This window comes from Mixophyes fleayi, chromosome 2 (assembly GCF_038048845.1).
Source record: "Mixophyes fleayi isolate aMixFle1 chromosome 2, aMixFle1.hap1, whole genome shotgun sequence".
In the NCBI taxonomy this organism is placed as follows: Eukaryota; Metazoa; Chordata; class Amphibia; order Anura; family Limnodynastidae; genus Mixophyes; species Mixophyes fleayi.
Window position 1 is genome coordinate 155,423,099 of NC_134403.1, and position 16,708 is coordinate 155,439,806.

The 16,708-nt window shown below is 38.4% G+C and overlaps 1 protein-coding gene across 8 annotated transcripts in view; it reads right to left on the minus strand.

The window, feature by feature from the left end:
* Window positions 1-16,708, minus strand: part of DMD (dystrophin) — a 1,967,742-nt gene that overhangs the window by 1,083,352 nt on the left and 867,682 nt on the right. For all 8 annotated transcript variants that reach the window (XM_075200299.1, XM_075200300.1, XM_075200296.1 and 5 more), the window contains 3 exons: window positions 13,542-13,724; window positions 10,475-10,609; window positions 6,403-6,552 (listed from right to left, as the gene is read on the minus strand). In XM_075200299.1, the coding sequence (XP_075056400.1) occupies window positions 6,403-6,552; window positions 10,475-10,609; window positions 13,542-13,724 (468 nt within the window). The remainder of the gene's footprint in view (window positions 1-6,402; window positions 6,553-10,474; window positions 10,610-13,541; window positions 13,725-16,708) is intronic.

Below are 16,708 nucleotides of genomic sequence, written 5' to 3' on the forward strand. Positions count from 1 at the left end.
GACATGCAGATCCCAAAATCAGATCCAGTTGCAAAGACCATGGTATAGTCAGAAATACCATACACATTTTACAACTAATAGTACAACACAAGTGCACCTACCATACAGCCATATTTAATTAATAACTGTCTGGTATCAGAGGGACAGTAATGTATCTCATGTTCACGTTATATATGAAACATACTTTAAGGACCTTTGGTAAGTTTAACAAGCTTAAAAACATTAGTATTGATTGTATGTGGGGTAATGTATCAAATGTTATAAATTATAAGGTTATTGGAAGTAACCTAGGAGTTCTTTGACCATATAAAAATCCAGAGGTTGAATGGCTTTATACAAGACACAAGGCTTTCAGCTGATGTCATCTTTAAAATGTACAGTATGCTCCACAGAAATAATGTTGTTGTATCATCTCTATGCAGCTATGATAAGTGCTGATATCATTAAGTACCATTTAATGCATACATATTTTATGCCAAATAATTTCTCATAATTTCTCCTGCTGCTTTTTTTCCTGTGAAAACTGCAATAAAAACCATCAGGTTAAGGTTGGAAGCATTTCAGCTGGTTTGCATGTGATTTTGTTTTTTATTGATATAATATTTAAGAAATTACAATTTGCACCTATTTGACAATTGGTTTGGAAAACAATAGTGGCTGACTCCAGCATCTCTACTCTAAAAGTTGTCTCTGATAAAAACTTGTGGCCCATGTCATAAGGGATCATGGTCTTACTTATGTCCTCTATCTAGTGATTCTGATGTCAAAGTGTGGATACAGACCACTGAAGACCTATGCAGCATGAATGTATTGTGACATTTTCTCAACCATTGACAAGAGTTACCAAGCACTCAGTGACATCTACTCTATGTATTTGCTGAATTGGTGCCATGGTTGCCATCAGAAATTGTGGGGCCCAGTACAAATAAAATAGGTAGGGTCTGCTCCCGGTCTAGAACAATAACTTTGACACGCCATATCGCACCTCCTACAAAACTCCACCACATGGATGACAACAATCTTTCATATTTTTAGATTTAACTTATTCATTTGCACTATTTTTTGAGGGGGGCGGTGACATTTTTCCCCTTTTAACTTCTTACGTCCTAGGGAAATAGATTAATGCATGAGGTGACCTGATTCTAGTCCTGAAGTCACTGCGAGGTGCTATCCCTGCCTATCAGTGAGAATGAACCACTGCATCGCAGGATAAAAGTAAATAAAATAAAATGGGAGAGAGGCAGACAGGTCACGGCAGGCCTGCTGCATCCCTGTACGCCCTGATTGGCTCTTTTATGTCATATGTCAGAGGGGCAGGGCTACTCCCTACCAATTCCTTGCTGGTGCAAGTATGAAATGTGAGGACCCTGAATTATGTTACCCACCGCTGATATAAAGCTAAATAAGCCTATTATAGTTCTGTAGTGCTCTTTTCATTTAATACATACATTTGAGGTCCACTGAAGAATTGCTCACCCTAATGTGAAAAGTAATGAAATTGAACAAGCATTGTAATAGAGAGATTATTAGAATTAATAAGATTCTATAAATAATTTTACTTAAGAATGCAGAGTGTGATGTAGGGAATTCTGCATGTATAACACAGTAATTTATGTGTTTTTATAACAGAGTGGAACAGCAATCATAAATTTGCAAAGTTCAATTGATAATATAAATATGTAGGCTTGCTTCTTGCCAACACTTGTGCTGAGCAAATAAACATTCTTTCCGTGCCAAATTATTTTATGCCATGCACACAATGTACCAGTTAATTATATTTTAAGTACAGCAGTTGTATATGACAGCAACAGTGATATTCACTGCCCCACACTCAGATACTTAAATGCAACAATCAACCATAATTTGTTAAATGCCACTTTCTTAAAATGTACCAAAATATGGACTGTTTTTGTTATATATATTATATATGTAGTTATTATGTTAATGTGTATTCTGAAATACATTTAGTTGTTTAAACAGTTTTATACAACTAATTTATGATACTTGACTGCAGTCAATGAATATTTGTAGAAATGTATCATTGCACGTAAACTGTTTTGGTAAGACTGTCATTGTACTTTGCATCTTTCTTTATTTCTATGTAACGCCCCCCTAGTGGCGTTTTAGTAAAACCTGCACCTCAGTGAATACAGGAGGGGTCACCTAGAGGGTGATGTTTATAGATGTTTATGAACGTTATATAAACTGGTTACCATGGTGATAACCCAGCCCAGCCTGTGAGAGGAAGGAGGGGCTGGAGAAAGAGATAGAGAGACAGAGGAGAGACACAGGAGAGAAGAGATGTAGCTGGGGACCTGGGAGAGTGGGGTGGAAGCTCCAGGATCCCCCGGCATTGCCTGGAAGTCTGAGCGCAGTGACTGTGCCAGGGCAAGGAATGTGTGCCCTGGATGAGGGGGAGAACTCCATGTCACTATAGAGAACCCAAGAGAGAGGGGGACATTTGCATGGAAGAGACCCTGGAGTGAGGGTTGCTACAAGAGGCATGGTAGCTGTATTGTCGGAGCCTGAGGCTAGGAGTACACAGAGTGAAGTGACAGAGCCCACAGGAGACATCATCCCCGCAGAGGAGGGATGAGCTGCAGTTGAGATTACACAGCGTGTGTCAGAACTGCATTAAGGAGTAGCTGCCTGCCTGTTAGCATCCATGTGAGTGCCCCTGCAGAGAAAGAGTGATCTGCAAGACGCGATTTATGTTATATAACATCTGGATAACATTAAGAACTGTGCAGGAGAGAGTAAGGAGCTGTATATATATTTCTTTATTGCTGCAACCATTATGATTATCGTGCTGGAGGAAGAGGAGTGTAAATAAAGAGTTCAGTTTGTGATAGAGATGGTCTGGCGCCCAAATTATTGTGACTTTTATTACACTGCACCACAAAGTGACATCACCTGTGTCCCACTAACTACAAAGAAACACCTGCATGTGCAAGGACCCCCTGATCATTTACACCCATGCCCATCAGCTAGCCAGGGCTTGAGAAGGAGGTGCACTGTGTACCCTTTGCACCCCACACTACACACAGTGACAGGGGGTTACATGTATATTTATGTGACGCACCTTGATGTTACTGACAGTACAACATTTCCCATGTGTTGTGTGTCCTATAATTACAATTGGATGCATTTTGTGCAGACACACAAAAGTGAGGCTTGTTCTAAAGACAGTCAGGATGTCCAATGATGTCTCTCCTGATTAATTTAAGCCATAAATGGGGCAAAGTCAAGCAGTATTTTAGGTGAAAAACAAAAAAGGACAGTTTGTAAAGTTGAAGATGGTTGGACTTGATTTGACATTTATAACTCTTTGAAATTTTCTGCCTCTCAGAAAATCTATAAGCTAAAGAAAGATACAGCGCTGAGAGTTAATTCACCCAAGTGTGTTGTAATTGAACAATTTCAACAGAGATAATCACATGAATGATCTCTTGAAAATGACATAAAATTTATTCAAACATATAAAACATAACAATGAACCACAATACTGGATGCATCAAGGACTTGAATGAAATGAGGTCTGTCATAGGTGATTGACACGACATGAACCATATGGAGAGACGATGGAAAGATTGCACTGCCTAATAACAATGATGAGATGAGTGAAATTGAGACTGACTTCAATTTGATCCAACGATGTAAAGGATCTATATATTATGCCCAATGATAGGTCTATATAGCTGGGCAGTATATGGTGGATCAATAAAATAACAGTGAGACAGTCAAACTGGAGGAAGATGACATATCTTCATAGGGATCGTGGTCCCGCATAAGGTACCTCTGTACTTGCGCTAACGGCGTGTCAGCAATAGATGATGGATCAATAGATGTACAACGAGACAGTCAAACTGAAGGAAAAAGACATCAAACTAAAAACGCAAGAAATACAGGGCACACTTAGAAATCTTCATAGGGATTGTGGTCCCGCATAGGTGCCTCCGTACTTGCGCTGACAACGTGTCAACAATAGAATCCGATGTCTGGAAGATGAAACAGGTGCGCACCTGAAAAAAAGTCTGTAGAAACTCACTACCGCAAAAAGGGTTCCTAGTATGTCCGTGGATAATAACACATCAGCGATCTTAGCGGACTGGATCTCCGTTCATCAGGTGAGTGTCAAAGTTGGTCACAGGAGTATGCAGCAATATGCTGGTGACTTGGACTCTCAGCAAATCTAGACACAGTTATAGTTTTCAGAGGTATCTTCTATAGAGGAAGCATACACCTCAATGTGTGCTGGGCAGGACATCTAGGCATACTGGTGTGAAGCAATATCCACTGCATATTCAGGGCCTCATATAGAGTTAGATTCAATTTCCATCTAAAATGCACATGGAGATTGTATCCAAAAAGAAACACACTTTTTAACTGGGTATGTTGAGGCAGAGGTATCTATGCAGATCACCATCACTTTTAGCTTGTAATTGCACACACACAAGTTTCCCATTTCCTGACAGGCACATATATCTACATAAGTTGCATTTGCTCCAACACATCAATCTCCTTCCCCTGTTCCACCTCTTCAAACGGGGCCGCAAGTGGTACTAAGAGCAAGATGCGACTCAGTCTACATGTGGCGGCAAATGTAACTAGTGCTTTGTGGGCATGCACAGAAGTAAAAAAGCACTAAAACAGCAGATTGTGTACAACTCTACATGAGACCTCCAATGTGCTACATAAATGAGGTCTGGTGAGTTAGAGCTAATATGACAAAGAGACTGCGAAAGAACATTTTGTTTCAGACCATTAGCACAAATTACACCATAAGTCTTTCAAAGTTTTAACATATATACACTCCATATGAATCCACTAATGTGGAAACAGTCCACACCATCGATTCTTGAGACTGAGACATCATGCTTATGGAATATTAAACCACATACAGAATGAGGACAGAGGACAAGGTTTCTGAACCTCTGGAAGAACCAATTGATGTTTCAGGAAATAAGAATATAAAGGCATTCTATCTTCACACTAAGAACATCACCTTGACTCTTGACATCACCTAGCCACTGGACTGTACCCCCCTGATTTTTCTTCATCTACCCCCCTGCACACATTTTATTATATTGTCTGCTTCTCACAAGAGCTATGTCATTTAATTTAATGTGTTGGTTTATTTTTACACAGTAATAGACAAGGTGTAATCCTCTCAGGAGTAAATAAGGCTTACTGTAAGACAACATAATGTTGTAGAAAGATGCAAGCTGTTTGTTTATTCTGGAAGTTGTCAACTTGTAAATATGATTTGCATACCCTGCAAAATAAATAATGTAAAAAAATACACCAACAGTACAAGTATGTGCTCAATGGCCACAATGCAAAACCTGACCACGCAATTCCCCATGCTCCTTACCCACCCATGTATTCAGTGACCTATCACCCCCACTGCTTTTATGTTAGTATGACTTCCTTTAATAAAAAATAAATATAATATTGAAAATAAATGTTAAAATACATTTGAAAAAACGTCACTCACCACATGCTGTTTTGACCTTTAAATAAGGTGTTAAGAAATGTCTAAGTAAAGGAAATCCCTTAAAATGTGCTTATTTATTGGCATATGGCTCCAGCAACATTGTACAGATTTCACCCAGAATGCTAAGTACTGCTTACACAGCCATAACATAAAAGAAAATATGCCTATATTAATTCCACTTATTTGTTATATATTGTATAAAATACCCTCTAGTGTAAATTATATAGTTAATATCACAGAGTGATCATAAAAATGTATTACATCATAGTGTCAAGAGCTCAACCTGCTCAGTCCTCAAGACAGATATTCTAGTTCTTGAGAGACTATTTCTAAGGATTTCTAATGTCTCTAATCAGTAGCTAAATCTGAGGAAGAACTTGGCTAATTGTTTCTGTTGCCTTATTTGTGTACATTGTACCTGTAAGGTTGCCTTGCTACTTCTACTATTGCTATCTGAGTACCAAACTGGCTTTTTCCTTGAATATGTCTCTGCTTGATTACCTGTATACTGACCTTGACTTGCCTGATTACTTCCACTATGTAAACTGGACTCCTCTGATAACTGATACGTTACACACAGACAGAGTGAATTATATGTAGAACTGCTCCTATTCTTTACAAAGCATAAGTGGCCTAATGCACACAACTATAATAGAACTAATTGGTTATAGAAGATGCATGACAATTCAACAGTTATATAGATGTAATTTATATAAGTTTAAACATATATTAATATCACTTGTGCATTATGAAAAAAAATAACTGCATTTTTGTTGGGAACTGTTAATCTACAGACAAAAGAAAATATTTAAATCTATAATGTTTTGAACATGTAACTCGTTCTCACTCATAATTTAAATATAATTAGTAGTCATTTGGTGCTTTCAATAACAATTATGGATTACCTCCTGCTGTATTTCTTCCCAACGTGTATTGAACGTCTCCAGTTTTTCATTGATCAATTCGTCCATCACGCCTCCATCGGTTAATGTCTGAGAAAGTTCTTTAATTTGATTGCGATTGTGATCTGGATGTTTCATAATTTTTTCTATGGACTGAAGAAAAATATACAAATAAACAAATACAACTTCAAAATGAAATAATGTATTAAGCAAAACAAATGACTGCAATACAACATTAATCACGATGCAGACAGTGGACTGGAATACAGCAATATGAACCTGCCCAAAATGTCTTCTCAGTGTAAGCCCAACTTGTTGAATCCCCTGATGGTTTTGCTACAAAAGTTGTCCTACCCATTTAAATAATTTAAATCAATTTGTAAATAGTGTCATAACTACTGTTTTACATATAGAACTCTTAAACTGTCTTTAACTATACAAAGATGCCAGTGGGCCTTTGCAGCTGATAACTTATTTATGATGAGTTTCATAGTTGTCTATAGGAGCTATAGTTAAGTTAAATAGGCGCATGCTTTCATATTTGTTTTCATTAATTAAATCACTGGTGGATGAAGAACGATGGTGTTTTCACCCTTTTTAATGAGCTAATAAATATTTTATAAACAAGGAACTTGCTCAGAGACACTAAAATATCATTTATAGCCAATTTTATTGTCCCAATATTAGCTCAGATTGTGACATAGAGCTTGACTAGGAACTGTTTTTACAAGTGGCCACAAACGTTTTGTGGCGTCACGTCTGTTTATAGTTGCAAAAAGAGAGGAGCAAAACTCATAGGGCCTGATTCATCAAGAAACACATCTGTCATTTTTGAGTCTATCATATGAGAAATCACTGTGCGAATGCCCAGAACCGGACTACAAGCCACAGAACGCAGCCATGTCCACTCTGTCTTCGTATACAAAAAACACAATTTACAGTAGGTTTGTGCCAAACCCAAGTGCACGCAGCCACGTTTGAATCAAGCTCTGGGCATTGCAAAATTACTGTTTTTTCTGTAGTATCGCTTGCTCCAGGCACAGGGATAGTCTAAGTCCTGAGTACTAGTGATGACAGTGTCGTATGTATAAATTGTGTGTGTAATCAGGAGTAACTCTAAAAATGTATTTTACGTTCAGTAGACATTAATAATATCTTTATGAATGTACTTCATGGGGAATAAATAGAAAAAATAAAACACAATTTTGTTTTATCATTAATGCCTATATTGTTAACAGGTGACATTAATTCAGTATATATTTTTTTCTGTGCGGTCTTTTGCGAATTTATAAACCACATATAGGTATTGGATGTATGCTACAGTGTATTGTGTAGTAGAGCAGACCTACATCCGAATTCATCATTTGGACATTTTAAAACAAGCGCACGTTGCCTTCAGTATGAGTGCCTTGTTGAATCAGGCCCATAGTGTTTAATTTTCTGAACCATTTGACCCAGTCACTGAGAAAACTCTATATAGAATTTGACCAAAATCATTCTGATGATTCAGACAGATTTCCAACTATGAGGCAAAGTATATAGAAAAAAAAAGTAATTATCCATATTTGCAAAGACATTGAAGTTTAATTATGAACTCAGTTGCAATGTTAGATGCTCCCAAATGCCTTTATGACATGACAAAGATGTACTTTCATATAGCCAATTAAATAAACAAGCTGCATGGCTTTGCCTGGAGTCATAGCAATGGTTAGAAAAGGTATCATCATAGGAAACATACCTGTTCATGTGCACACTATAGGGTTGGCTTAGATTGCAGTGGTTGTAGGTGGCTGAGGAGCTCAGCTGTCAAAAATTACCCAATAAGGGCATGGCACAAGCATAATATTTGCTGCACTTGAACATAAGACTTGTAACACTTACATTGTGTGAGCACAAATCTATGGTTTCCCAAATGTAAAGCGCTACGGACTTTGCTGGCGCTATATAAATAATCGTTGATGATGATGATGGTTTAGGTTCATTATATTGTTATTACAGTGTATATATTTTACAGAAAAGTATGAAAACAATGTTATTGTACAAGTCAACAGCCACTACACATCATCAACATTTACTTTTGAAAATAAGCAAATTTGAGGTGTATTTTAAAACCTATTCACAATTCTACTGTTCTGCTAGTGGACAGACAGAACACTAGCACAGGACAATAAAGAGCCCAGATAGCATAGTAAGGACTTTTCAGGTGTGCATTTAGATTGTATTCCATATTTGCAGGATCTACATGGATAAAAAAAAAACATTGGAGCCTATGGGCAGCACGGTGGCTAAGTGGTTAGCACTTCTGCCTCACAGCACTGGGGTCATGAGCTCAATTCCCGACCATGGCCTGTGTGAAGTTTGTATGTTGAAGTGTATGTTGTATGTGTTTGCATGGGTTTCCACCGGGTGGTCCGGTTTCCTCCCACACTCCAAAAACATACTAGTAGGTTAATTGGCTGCTATCAAATTGACCCTAGTCAGTCTCTCTCTCTCTCTCTGTCTGAGTGTTAGGAAATTTAGACTGTAAGCTCCAATGGGGCAGGGACTGATGTGAGTGAGTGAGCTCTCTGTACAGCACTGTGAAATTAGTGGTACTATATAAATAAATGGTGATGATGATGATTATATAGGACTATACCTGGTGTCAGCCTGGGTGCATGCTATTGGGCTGAAGTGAATGTTCAATTGTTCCATAAGGGAGTGGCAGGCAGTAGCTAGCAATATACACTGTAGTAGATAATACCCCACTTCCTCTGCCTACCATGCTATTGAGCCCACCTGGCTCAAGAGACAGATTTTTTGATTTTCTATTTGTGACTAAATGCTATTATTGAACTAAGATGTAGCCTGTTCTTGTGAAATACATATATCCTGCCAGATCATGCAGGCTTCCACACAAGTTGATAGAGTTGATTGTGAGTCACTAATAGTGAAGAATGTCCTTTGAGACAGAGGTCATAGTTTGCAGTATTGCTTTGACCTAACCACCTTCACCTTCCAGTTTCACAATGACCACTCTGTGCTTACTATTCAACTCTTCCCGTTCTTGCTAATTCCAACAAGGGTAACAAAGCAAGACAGACGTTAAAAACATTTTTACACATCTTTAGGTCAGGTTCTTATAGCATTTATGCAACTGAATTTCAATGGAGGGTCATAAGGGCACACAATTGTAGACACACTATACTTTATACCTGTAAAATGTTACAGAACAAATGGTTGGAACTTGGATGAAGGCATAATGGCCACAAATTTGTCTCCATATAGATGGAGCTCATCTCTTTTATTTAAATTCTGCAATTTACAAGCCCCGAACCATAGAGGAAATGCTGTATCATACCACAATAACCCCTCTAGCTCCATTGTGTTGCAATCGTAGTGAGGTGGGCCGAGGTGCACCATGCAAGTTGCAACTTCCATTTGCCTAAATCAAATATGTTCCATCTGTATGGCAAAGCCTGTGTATCTGATCTTGCACATAAATGAAAAGCAGGGGTTATATAGCAGTGAAGGAATGGGGACATACTTGTCACAACATCTTCTTGTAGCTTATTCCAAGGGCATCATACTGTTAAAACGCAACCTTCTGCAACTGCTTTGTGTACATGAGAACCACTTTATTAATGTACAGGGTAACTCCACTCAAAAAGGACTTTGTTCAATTAAAATATTTATGCTGGGTGCTACAACTTACAGGAAATACTACTGATATTTTAAATAGAATATCTGTCTGAAATCATATGTAAAAATCAAGTAAGTTTTGAATAACTAAGCTTCCTTGGAAACCTCTGTAACCATGGAAACAAACTGTGGACAGCATCGATTGCTTCCATGGTTGTGAATGTTGCTATGAAAAGTCAGATACAATACTCACATCCTACATTTTAATAGCATCAGTATTCTGCTTCTGAGTGTTTAACAGGCACTTTCAGAGAAACTCTAATCCAAGTATTAGAAGTTATTCCAATTCATCATTCCAAAAAGTTAATTTACCCAGCATAATAATTTCATTAGGAAACTTGATTTTGAACTGAGCTATCCTTTAAGATGTAATCAAACTCAACTCAAAACCTACCTTTAAGGCCTGTGAGATATCTTCTGGTGACCCCTTGACATGCTCGGTTGTTTTTAATTTTTGTTCAACTTCATCAATCCATTTGTTTTCCGAATCCAGGTATGATAACAGCTCCTGCCAACATTTCCATACCTCCTGCAGAAGAAATAAATGAAAAAACTGAAGCTATAGGGATATTTCATTAATAGCCAGTGTACAAATGCTGTCCTTTGGTAAATCCAGTGCTCAAAGTGGGGCGGTATGTGCATCCTGTGGTGGCAGCACCCTCCACCCTCCTTGCTCCCTTCTCACTGACTGTCGGGCGTGTCGTCATCATGTCCCGACACTGTCATTTAGAAGTGGTGCAGAGAGGAGCCAGAAGACCGAAGAAGCAAAGAAGAGGAACGGAGGGGGCAGCAGTTGAGTGGACACAGTGTGATGAAGGATGGGGCAGAGTGTGATGATGAGGGGGCACATTGATGAAGGGGGGTATACAGTATGATGTAGGAGGGGCCACAGTGTGATGAAGAAGGGGGGCAAATGTGTGATGGAGTAGAGCAATTGTGTGATCAAGGAAGGGCAAATGTGTGATGATGGAGGGGACACAGTATGATGTTAAGGGACACAATGTGATCATGAGGGAGCACAGTGTGATCATGAGGGGGCACAGTTTGATGAAGGAGTAGGAACAGTAATGAAGGGGCAAAAGTGTGATGAAGGAGGCTAACAGTGTGATGAATGAGGCTGCACAGTGTGATGAAGGAGAGGGCACAGCGTGATGGAGGAGGCTGCAGTGTGATGAAGGAGGCTGCAGTGTGATGAAGGAGGCTGCACAGTGTGATGATGGAGGCTGCACAGTGTGATGAAGGAGAGGGCACAGCGTGATGGAGGAGGCTGCAGTGTGATGAAGGAGGCTGCAGTGTGATGAAGGATGCTCCAGTGTGATGAAGGAGGCTGCACAGTGTGATGAAGGAGAGGGCACAGCGTGATGGAGGAGGCTGCAGTGTGATGAAGGAGGCTGCAGTGTGATGAAGGATGCTCCAGTGTGATGAAGGAGGCTGCAGTGTGATGAAGGATGCTCCAGTGTGATGGAGGAGGCTGCAGTGTGATGAAGGATGCTGCAGTGTGATGAAGGAGGCTGCAGTGTGATGAAGGAGGCTGCAGTGTGATGAAGGATGCTGCAGTGTGATGAAGGAGGCTGCATTGTCATAGAGGGGTAAAAGTGTGAATTCAATAGTGAGAGGGCAGAAGCAGGGATAGATAGAGAGGATCAAGGTGTAAGGGAGAAGTGAGGTAAGCAGGACGAGAGGCACAGGAGAGAGCAGGTAGGGAGGGAGAGAGGGGGATATCGGCAATGAAGACATAGGAAAAGCAAAAGGAAACATATCAAGGAAATATAAAGGGTAACATGGAAGATATAAGGTAAAGTTGTATTATAATATTATGGATATATAAGGGATGTAAGTATACAAAGATGACTTGAGGGAGTAGTGGAGGAAAACAGAGGAAAGGTTACTGGACACAGGAGAGATGGGGCACACAGAGTGGATAGCCTTGCATCATTTAATATGCTTTATATTATACTATATAGTGCTAAAATACATCTAAAATGTATTTCACTCTATCAAAACCCCTAAACCTTTGGGGGGCATAGGCGGCTCCGGACTAGCACTGCTAGAGTTTCACTTCAACCCCTGGGTACATCTATGTAAACATTCAAATCATATTACTGAAAATTATTTCTGTTAAAAATAACCACATTTTTAAATTACATTTTACATAATGCAATTATATTCAATACATGATTATTCAATTAAAATAGGAAAATGTTTATATAAAGGAAATTTATACATAATATATAAGTGTAATGTGTATAAAAATATACTGTACAATTATATTCTATTCCTTGAGTGTAGTATAAATAGTGGGAAGAAAAGAGGAAAATCATTCTATAATTTGAAAGAAAAGAGGAAACAATTATATTATATAATACACCACTGGCGTCAGTTGTGAAAGTTCACCTGTATATGGTGGTATGCATACCGTCACTTACATTTACCATACTGCCACTTCTAGGATTCCACTTCGACCACTGATTGGCATAACTTGTACAGATACAGTATTTATCGTGAAATTGCACTTGCAGAGGAAATCTCTATCTGATAACTTTTTAAATGGATTCTAAATGTCTCAATATTAGGAAATCAGCAATGAGGACAAAAGAGACAGCACATACCGTAAAAAAGCATCGACTAGTGCACAACGATATAGAATTTTTAATTGAACCTCTCCCCACTCATTTTGAGAGCGGCTAACCAGACTAAAATTTGGCAATTCCTAGTATTTCTTGACTGACAAATATTTATAAAACTATTAAAAAGTTAAGAATAATGTGTATTACAATAGTCTATAACTCAAGTTCTACAAGTAAACTACCATTTAAGGTGTTACTTATTAATTCAATAGAAACTAGAAAAGTCTATGTTGCAGTATCATGAATATTGGTTCCGTTCACAAACTGTGTGTAGGTTGGTACAATATAGACAGCATGGGCCTGATTCATTAAGGAAAGTAAGGCAAAAAAGAGGAGAAAATCTTCTTCTGGACAAACCATATTACAATGCATAGAGTGCAAATTAGTTTATTATTTTGCACATTAGTTAAATACTGGCTGTTTATTTATGTCACACACAAATACTTGATAGCTTTCATTTTCCACTGAAATTTAAAGTTCTAGAACATGTCCTACTCCAACTAGAAATCTGCCATCACACTTTAAATTTACCTCCCCTCCAATGCAACATGGTTTTGCCAAGGTGCAAAGTTACTCTTTTTCTTTGCTCTACTTTCCTTAATGAATCAGGCTCCATGAGTGTAGGAATGCTGATGATGTGATTCAGGGATGTATGTAGTTTCTGGTAAATTGATAGGCTGCACAAAATAACTGTGTAGTAGTCAGCTGCTCTTAAACATGTGGTTATCCGATGTCCTTTTTGCATAACTGAAGTAAAACGGATTTTAATACTGGAGCAATTTGAGCTCCAGATGCTAATGACATTCACATAAACACCTGCATAATATAACTAACCTCTAGTGTTTCACACTTTCCATTTAATCTGTTGCAAAGCCGTTCATAATTGGTAACCAGTACACTCAGCTCTTTCTTTAAGGGTTCATGGGCAGCAGGTGGCGCTGTTGTAATAAAGTTGTTCACAGACTCTGTCAGAAGCTTCACTTTGTCCTGTTTCTGTGCAGCATCTTCTCTTGCCCTCTGTAACAATAAACAGTTATTTTTAGAAGAGTAGCAGAAAAAACTGATCTTTTCTAGACGGGAAGCAAAACTTATTGATATCATCAGAAACATCTTTCAGGGTTCCTACCTCCAACAGCATACATTAGTAAATACTCGCCATAGAATAATTGACAGTAGAAATATTTAGAATACTAATTAGATAAGTATTTTATTTATTTATTTTAACAGTGTGAATAGTTAATTATACACGAATAGAAAGAAGTAGAGATTAAAAACAGAGAGATAAAGAGACAGATTCTCATGAGTTCTGTAACAAAGACTGAATAAAAAAAAGACAAACTCAAGAAAATATAACAATGTAATTATATTTAACCTTAATTCAGAAGATGTTTAGACTGATTTTATTAAAACAATACATGTTGGTGAGAGTAGACATAAACACAGTGAAGTAAAACACAGTGATTTGAATTGGAACTAAAGTAGTTGCATTGAATCAATAATTTAATCAATCAATAAAGTTTTCTTGAGTACACAATGTACTGATTGCTTTTTATTCTGTACATTATAATCCCCTGTGATAGGACTAGCTGTTCTTCTGCCTGAGTTGGTAATTGAAATGCCCCCTTCCCATAACTTCAAAAGTAAAAACTAATAATATTCAAAAATGTATAGAATACTGTAAAAGACAGATTTTGCCACTTTCATCATCAACATCATCATCTATTTATATAGCTAATTCTGGAGCGATATAGAGAGAACTCACTCACATCAATCCCTACCCCATTGGAGCTTACAGTCTAAATTCCCTAACACACACACACACACACACACACTGACAGAGAGACTAAGGACAATATAATAGCAGCCAATCAAACTACTTTAATCCTTTAATGCTTCTTAGGTCTACAAACAAATGAACCACTCATTTAGACTTTTGTAGCACAAAAAAGAAAAACTGTCCCACTTTTGAAAGCGACTGCCAGCGTGTACACTGACAGCATTCACTAAAGGGTTTCATAAACACTCATTTTCTGTGCATTTAATACGCATTAAAAGCACCTTAGTGTCATACAACAGCCTTAAAAGTGCTGGTGTATACAAGGCCTTACATAGTTACAAGAGTTCTTAATGTGCATATAATTTGCACACTATCTCTGGGCCATAATATATAAAACCCCTCTGCCCACAGCAGATGTGGTTTATATATTATGGCCCAGAGCAGGAGATACTACTCTGAGCCATAATATATAATCCACCACTGCTACTGATCCCCAAAGCAGGTTCAGGCACTTTGTACCCTTTTGAGCACCTGGAATAGGAGATTATAGGAGGGGAGTGTTGGAGCCAAAGAATACTGTGCTGAAACTATGAATGGATCTCCGCTCATGTGGTACACATAATGGTGATCATTTATGTCATATTAACTGCTCCTACACTCTAGTTTATTTACATGATTTTACTCCCATTTTTCGTTCTTTGAAGTGAGGGTGCTTGAAAACAATCTAAAAACCAAACTGAGCCAGCCTGTGGCAAGTGTTGTAAAACTACAAGTGATAGCATACTCTGTCAACTATTGGTCTACTGGCAAAGCATGCTGGGGTTTGTAGTTTCACAACACCTAAGGGGCCACAAGTTGGCCAGGCAAAATGTCTGCATAACACTAAAAGCCATTGTCTTGTACCAAACTGGCCTCTGACAGCAGCAGATAATAATCTGAGAGAGAGTGCTTGGAATGTTCATTCCCTCTCAATGAATTTGTGCTTTTGTTTTCTAATCATATAATATAAAAGCAAATGCTTATAAGCAGAGGACCAATTAAAAGCAACTGGCACACACTGTCACATTATATGCTAGGGCAGCTCTAGAAGACATCACAATTAGAGGAGGCAGCGAGATAGTGAGTATTGATTACCCTCACCCTGAATTGGAAGCAAGAAGCAGCATTTGGCTACAAAAGAAAGACATGTAAACACCACACTGCTTGTATTGCAGTTTATGTGAATCAATGTATTTGCCATGTACCTTACATAAAGTATTGATTAAGTGTTGATTTATACTATAATTATTATTATAGTTTTTATTTGTAATGCGCTTCGGTGATGCACAGCGCTGAACAGTGAGGAACAGCATAAATGAAAAACATTTGCATGCAAGTTGCCAATAAGATGCTTACAATCTAGTTGGGAAGGAGGTAAAGCTGAGTAGCAAGTATGACTCAGGTTAGAGTTTTTGTGCCTAATGGTGGGGGAGCAGTGAGTCCATGGTTGTTGAATAGACCAGAGATTTGGTGAGTTTTAAGAGCTTCTTTAAAGCTTTGAAGGTGGACAGAGGGTCTAATAAAGCATGATGGGTAATTCCATGAGTAGGTAAGAGAATGGGAGAAGTTCCGTAGAATGGTGTGTGGAAGAACAAAAAGGGAGAGTATTTGCAGATAAGGGGTGGAATATAGAAAGGTCTGATATTACTGAGGGCTCTGTAAGTGAGAATGAAGATCTTTACTTAGATTAATCAGGTTATGGAAAGAATGTGTGAGGATTTGCAGAGTGGAGCAGTGAATGTGGAATTGCAACAGAGAAAGATCAGCAGAATTTAGTATAGATTGAAGAGGGGACAGACAGGTGACAGGAATCCTAACTAAAAGGAGGCTGCGGTAGTTGAGCCTGAAGATGAGTGAGTGGATTAAAGCTTTTATTGCAGTTTGAGCAAGAAATAGACATATGCTGGACAGAGGCGGATGTGGAAGGATTTCGAGAAAGCCTGGATGTGAGGACGGTATGAGAGAGTAAGATAACAAATGACAGAGGGTTTTCTGAGATTGAGGAACTTGTAATATTATAGACGGGGGCAGAGTGGAGTCCGGATGAGAGGTTTTTAGTTCACTGAGAGAAGATGTACACAGCAAGAAGAGCAGGGAGCCACAAACAGAGACTTGTGGTATCCTCACATATAGGAGAAGCAGAGAGGAGGATGTGCTAGAGCTGGATACAATATAATTGTAAAAT